This window comes from Phalangium opilio, unplaced genomic scaffold, assembly GCF_054372755.1.
Source record: "Phalangium opilio isolate 3A_F unplaced genomic scaffold, DU_Popi_V2 ptg000013l_1, whole genome shotgun sequence".
Lineage (NCBI taxonomy): Eukaryota > Metazoa > Arthropoda > Arachnida > Opiliones > Phalangiidae > Phalangium > Phalangium opilio.
Window position 1 is genome coordinate 10050062 of NW_028324148.1, and position 6981 is coordinate 10057042.

Here is a 6981-nt window from a genome sequence, read left to right on the forward strand (position 1 = left end):
CTTACTATCCGCGACCTCGACTTTACCGCTTTACGTCTATGCCTTTCCCTAACCGACGGGGTCACGAGGCTGAACTTATTTTTATTTTCGGTACTAAAAGTGCCACCAAGCGGTGAACTAAATTAGTTAAAAAATATACTCGCTTCGCGATAGGCACGGGCCTAGATCATTTCGGAGGCTCCGTAGAAATATTCGTCATTATTAGTTTCCCAATTTTTGAAACAACGTTTATTCATAGAAAAAATACTGAAAAGGCACGGATAAAATTATACACTTAATTATGGCGTTTACACGGAATTCAATAATGACAACAATAATTACATAAAATTTTATTTTAATCGATTTTCCTTTTTTGCACAGTGACTAAGTATTATATCGTTGCAAAGTGCTAGAATACTATATCTTTAAACCAATAGCTCGTAACTTAAGATAAATGTTTTGGTAGTACTATTTTTCTTTTAATCTGATTAACACTAGATTTATTTTGACTTAATTGTAATTAAATATCGCATTTTGTCAGAATGATTCTTTCAAAGATACGAGCATTCAGTTTTATAACGAATTAGTTTGCGATTGGACCACTGCCTCCTTTACTAAAGGCCCGAGTATAGAATTTTTCAAAACCTCGAAAAGTGACATTTTAGTTCGCCTCGTTAAGTCGCACCGTGGCGCTCGTTTCTATCCAAATTACGTCATTTTTCACGTGACTGTGACGTTTTTTTAACAGTTTTTAAGCAGTCGCACTTTCAAATTTTTCGAAGCCTTGGACGTGGTTAAGTAGGTGAGATTTGTTTTGAATTTTAAATGTGAAAACTTAAGAAATATTAAATACAGATTTTAACTTTCAAATGTTGCTATGATGTTGAAATATTATATACATATTTTAAATTTGGCTATAATGTTATATTAGATATGGATTTATATTTTTAAATTTGGCGATAGTGTTACATCAGATACAGATTTTAACTTTTAAAATTGCCTATAATTTATAATTTATATTTTATAGGTCTTTATTTCTAAAACCTGACTTTTAATATTTATTTAAGTTATCTATATTTGAATTTTAATTACTTAAATTACCTTGAATGCAATTTCAACAACTGAATAAGGCCTTTAACCCCAAATGGCCAATCGGCCAATGTTGACCCAAAAGCGGTGAATGCGAACTGGCCTCATTTTTCCGCAAACGAGCGCCAGCTTACGGGAAAAAAATGCAATCCTATACAGCTAATGTACCCCCCTGGAGAGACATCATACACGGGCCTTTAGTAAAGGAGGCAGTGATTGGACTGATTCTGTGACACTCGACGTAACGTTATGGTTGAAGAATTTTACTTTAATATTCAGAAGAATTAATTTATATTCAGGAGTATGTTTCGTAATGTTATAATAATTGAAACAATTGCTGCCCTAATGGTCAACTTTACTCGTGCGTGTAATTAAGAAACCGACACTTGGAAGGAGGGGGTTTGCGCGCCATATTTATGCGCTCTCAAAAGATCCAAGGCAACCGTACTATATCAACACTCCATGGTGGTTTTGTAAACGAAATATGAAGCATATTTTAAGCTTTCTCACGGTTTTCGCAAACGTGTATGTGTTAGCTATGCCATAGATAATGTGCAAACAAGTGTTGCCGGTCATTTGTGAGGTTAATTATCAAGGTAGGCCTAATTGTTGTTAGAGGGATCTAGGATAGGTCGTGCTATATGGTTCTAAGGGTTCGCCTCCGTTCCAACCTTTAGAAGTAATCAAACCGGCCGAAGCAGAAAACACAGGGGCGTAAGAACTATAGGGGCACTAGGCCCAAGGGGCATTGCCCCTGTAATAATTTCGGTTTGCTCTCTCCAATGTCGAACTTTCACAAAACAATAAGGATTGTCAAAAGTTCAAGGCTGCTAAAATATTCCCATTTTATAAAGACAAATACAAAAATATTTGCTTCGGAGCACTAGCGGACAAAGCCACATTGTACCGTTTAAGCCGTTATCAAGAAGCGATATCAAGTTTATTAGGTAGAAGGAATATATTCGCCACATTTCCAGCTTTAACTCCAGTCCAAACGTTGGTCCGGAGTTAATCCCCGCCTCTAAATTACAACTAGCATCTCATTGGTTCTTGAAAACCCACGTCAGCGCGACGCGAATGACGAAAATTCCGTATTTTCCCACTGAAGAGAGGAGAAATAGCCCAGCCTAATTTTACGTCCCCCTTGTATTTTGAAAGGGGGACTGGGACTACGGCGCGCGAATACTTAGGCCTCTTATACCTTCTCCCTAGTAAACTAGATATCGGTTCTTGCCGTTATGAGAAATGGAAGAAACCAAAAATCAATTCATTCACTTATCAAATAGCTAAATTAAGTTTCAGTTACACTGTTAGAAAAATGAATCCAATCATTGTCCAAATTTGCACAAAGTAGCCCAAATTTGGATGGAAAGTAAGGTAAGGGTCCTAACCTTACTAGTACAATTAAGTATATACAATAATATATGGTGAATACTGGTAACAAAAACCATTTATCAAATTCAAGTCTAACCAAAAATCTACTTAATTAATGGAAAGATCTTAATAAAACTTAATTGGGATTTGCATAAGCGACAATTGATATTGTTTGGTGAGTGGCAAGAGTTTTAAAGTTAAGTGCTTAAAACACGCGTCACGAAAGACTGCTGTGTAGTATTTTTCGATGTCCATTATATAATTCTCGTATAGTAAATTAGGTAGTGAAATATAGTGTTTTATAGACGCAGATAATTGGGTTTGTTCTCAAGTTGAGGCGTATTATCGATGTGGTAACGGCGCAATATTTATTTGACATTGGTTGATTTTCTTTTGAATGGATCAATTCCTACATACGAACGCATACAAAGCAATTAGAAGGAAAACTATACGCGTTTTTGGTCTTAATTGCCGAGCTTTCGCATTAGAGCGTTACTTTAATTTGTGGCATGAGTGAGTCAAAAACAGTTTTACCACAGTTCCGAAGAAGTTAAGCGTAAACAATTTATATAGTTTTAACTCTTTCTTTTTTCTCGGAACGAACCATTTTTCCTTACGAATTACAACAAATAAAACCATGTTATAAAATACCTATTACAGGGAGAGTGAAGTAGAAAATCAAGTGAATTTTTGTCGATTCTTCTGCAAATTATAAGACCAGTCTGCATAGTGAAACATTCAGGAAATACTTCCGAATGATTTTAAAATTCAAATTAGGTCCAGATTAAAGGATAATTTGAAATAAGAACCTTCGACCAATCGCGTAACGCCCAGCCTTCTTATTAACAAAATTCTCGTGGCACCTTACGTGTCGAATGGAATTTATCACGAGATTTGATAAAATTTGAGAGCGACGTGGCAATCGTTGCACGAGACATGGAGCGTGCTACGAAAATTTTGTTAATAAAAAGGCAGGGCGTTACACGATTGATCGAAGGTCCTTATTTAAAATTATCCTTAAAATCTAAACCTAATGTGAATTTTAAAATCACTCTGGAGTATTCCCTGAATGTTTCACTATGCAGACTGGTCTTATAATTAGTAGAAGAATCGATAAAAAATCACTTGAATTTCCACTTCACCCTCCCTTTAATTTGTTAAGGGCGAGTCCGTCCAAGAATTTGGAACTTCAAATTTTAGTTGTGATTTGAAATGACAAATGTTGAAATCTCTTTCCAGAAAATTTCTAAGGCAAAAGGGGCTTTCAAAATGAATCTTCTTTGAATTAGTATTTCGAGTTGATTCCAATTTTTGTCTGTTACCACTTAATATGTACAGGTACACCATAGGCATAGCTACGTCTTGCGGAAATTACATGTCTCAAGGCATCACTCATTATTTGTTACAAAATGATAATTTTTCATTGTTGTGGCTATTAATTTACAATCAATACTCCTTCAATTAAAAACACTTGTATATCCTACATATTAGTCATTCGACAATCGTTCAAGGCTACAGCCATAAACTTTTGCATACAGTAGAAGTTAATTAACACTATTTGATTTTAAGTTCAACATAATGCTCACTAATGCGTCTAAACTTTCGCTGTTATGTGATGATCAACATGGAACTGTGAAAAGTGGTTTCTATTTTCGGTTACAACAACTATTTTTAACACAATTCGTACTTTATTGTACTTTTTAAACAAGATGAGCCCGGCATAATTATACTTTTGCACAATTTCTACCGAGGGAAATTGGCATTATTAAATAAGTAACAAGTACTTTCCTAAATAATTTTGAAATAAACTAATGAAATGCGGATATCGTCAGCTTTTCTTTCAAAGACATGGCAGATGTTTTAAGATGTGCACATGTTAACTTTCAACGTGTTCACGTATATTTCGAGAAAGAGAGTGACCAAGGAGGCGTAGAATCCCAGGATACAGACTCGAAAAATGGCCTTAAAAGCTTTCAAGTTGAGTACGACGAAAGCATCCGGTTCTTCCACTGTCTGACAAGGATGCGATTCCACTTTGTGAGATGGGTTCAAGTCCTCGTAGCAATCTCCCTCAGCCAGCTGGCGCAATCTGAGAAATAAGAAATTTAAATCTACCACAATTAACAAAGAAATTAAGAGGGGGAACTAACCTTCTGTTGATTGTCTCAATTAGGGTATGCGAAATGTTTCTGGTGAAATACACCACTCTGTAGGTTGTCATTAAAGGTTTACTTAATTTCATTTTACAAACACCTGTCTTCGCGTATCTGGCTTTGATTACATTCCACAGATAGTTGTCAGACGAGATCGTGAATTTCTGTCGACTTTCGATTCCCGTATGAATATTGCCATTTTTTATTATGTTGCTCATTATCTGGTAAAGAGTAAGTGGTTTCGCGTCAGCTCGCCTTGCTACTTCCGCAAAAGCGGAGCTACTCAATGCATTTTTCTGAAATTAAAATTAAAAGCCAAGTCTTAAAATCCTTGAAGGGTATTGAAGAAGACATCTTCACAAAAACTATTTTTCATGCAACCTTGAAGGAGAGAGTAATGGAGTGGAAACCCCCATACTTTAAGCGTTGCCTTTGTACCCCCACCTACGGCACCATAGTCCTCCCATCATCCCCAGCGGTTAGGTAGGGTCGTGCCGGAGGAAATTGTAAAGGACGCTCCCTCTATCTCAAAAATAGAAGCTAGTTCTCATTCAAATAAAATGGCGCTACGCGGCAGCACTTAGCAATCGCCTACGGAAGGGTAGGGGCGTGCGCGAGGTACACTGGGAGAGATATGGTGCCGCAGGTCGCCCATCATCATTTCCAATCCATCTGACTCCCTTATCCCTGATGCAACTAGGCCACTTCAGTAAAAGGTTCCCCTCTAAGACACGAACCTTATAATGTTCATAAACCCCATTCTAAGATTACTTGAATAAAACTGTAAGTTGCGTCGCTTTTCGTCAAAACAGGATCTACACCCGGGAAGCGAAATATATCGTCTATGTTGTCGAAAGGAAGGGCTTCCGATTTGTTCGAAAACTGCGATGTCATTTCCGAAGATACGAAGACCAATACTACGAAAGAAGCCAGACTCCAAACGACAGAAAGAAACCGAGTCACTCCCTCGCACTTCAAAGTTTGGGGACCTTAAGAGAAGACCCCGTTAAAATTTTAAAACGGACGAAAAGTTTCTTTCAAATGTTTTACTCGTTCCCTGAAAGCATTGCAACAAAAAAGTGGAAGGAAGTTGCGATTTCACTTTTCCGTATTTGGAGCTGAGTTTCCCTGCCATGTAAATCAACGTAGCAAGACCACATAGAACCACAACTATCTACATTAATCCAAAATTAATTAAGATTTCGATGCTTTTTAGTCCGGCCAAAAATTTCTATGTAAAATATTAAACTGTCTAATCTAGGAGTTATCTGGTTTTGAGCCTCTTTTACGATTTTATTTAGAAATATCAAATTTTGATTTAGCTTTTAAAACTCCTTTTACAGTTTTATTTAGATATTATTAAAGTTAATTTACCCATTTGTCAATAACCGAATAAATATCATTTGCGTTTGATTGGCTTGTTCCGAATAATATTTGCGTCTTCACAAACAAAAACGGGTGCGAAGTAGGAAAGGAATTGAAACGATCATTGGACAGGATGAATGGGTTTAAAGTAAAATCTCCTTCCTGTGCTAGGAAAGAGATCATTGCATCACTTTAGGAAAAAGGTGATCGAGTTTTTCGAATTACACAACGACTGACATTTCTTTGGAGCATACCAAGAACTCCATTCCACGAATTATCAACTTTCGCACCCCAAAGTTGTTCCGTACTCGGAATGATAGTAACGCTGCCAAAATATTTTGAGAAATGTGGTTATTGGATTGCAAAAAGAACTTTAAAACTGACTCCAAGTTTTATTACTTGATATTGTCAAGATGCTTTAGAACACGGAGGAATTCCTTCATATAGCCAGTTATCTCTCCTTGGTCATTTACAATAACATACGGTGAACCCTGGTAACAAAGATGTGCATTCGGGGTCAAAGTAAATTATAAATGGAAAACCAAAATCTAGTAAATTATTTCGGAGATCATAAAAATACTTAATTGGGATTGGCATAAACGAAAATTCATATTTTTCGAGGTGGCAAGAATTTTGATATTGAAGTTTTGAAACTCACTTCACGAAAGACTGCTGTGTAGTTCATTTTGATGTCCATTATACAATACTCGTGTCGACCTACTTTCAATTAACCAATGCAATCTTAACAGTATATTAAGGAGTCAAATCAAGTGTTTGATAGATATTGGTAATTGTGTTCGTACTAGAGCTCGGCATTATCTATCCATTATACACGTTATTTTATATTTATCCATACTCGAAAATTATTCACACACTTACATGTTAAATCGTATTATAATCCACAACTTTGTTCATAAATAATCGGTTATCCACCAATTTGTGGATAATGGATAGATAATGCCGAGCTCTAGTTCGTTCTCAAGTTGAGGCGTACTAACGATTTGGTAACGGCGCAATTTTT

General features: G+C 36.3%; 2 protein-coding genes across 2 annotated transcripts; both read right to left on the minus strand.

Moving 5' to 3' along the window:
- Window positions 1–3527: 3527 nt before the first annotated feature.
- On the minus strand, window positions 3528–4850 carry LOC149708953 (uncharacterized). Its single transcript, XM_089863174.1, has 2 exons — window positions 4593–4850; window positions 3528–4531 (listed from the first exon to the last, which is right to left on the minus strand). The coding sequence occupies exons 1-2, from the start codon at window positions 4811–4813 to the stop codon at window positions 4303–4305; spliced, it is 450 nt and encodes a 149-aa protein (XP_089719300.1). The 5' UTR covers window positions 4814–4850; the 3' UTR covers window positions 3528–4302.
- A 911-nt stretch (window positions 4851–5761) lies between these two features.
- LOC149708954 (glutamate receptor ionotropic, kainate glr-3-like) lies at window positions 5762–6740 on the minus strand. Its single transcript, XM_089863178.1, has 4 exons — window positions 6619–6740; window positions 6360–6451; window positions 6198–6285; window positions 5762–6122 (listed from the first exon to the last, which is right to left on the minus strand). The coding sequence occupies exons 1-4, from the start codon at window positions 6655–6657 to the stop codon at window positions 5961–5963; spliced, it is 381 nt and encodes a 126-aa protein (XP_089719304.1). The 5' UTR covers window positions 6658–6740; the 3' UTR covers window positions 5762–5960.
- Between the last annotated feature and the right edge of the window lie 241 nt (window positions 6741–6981).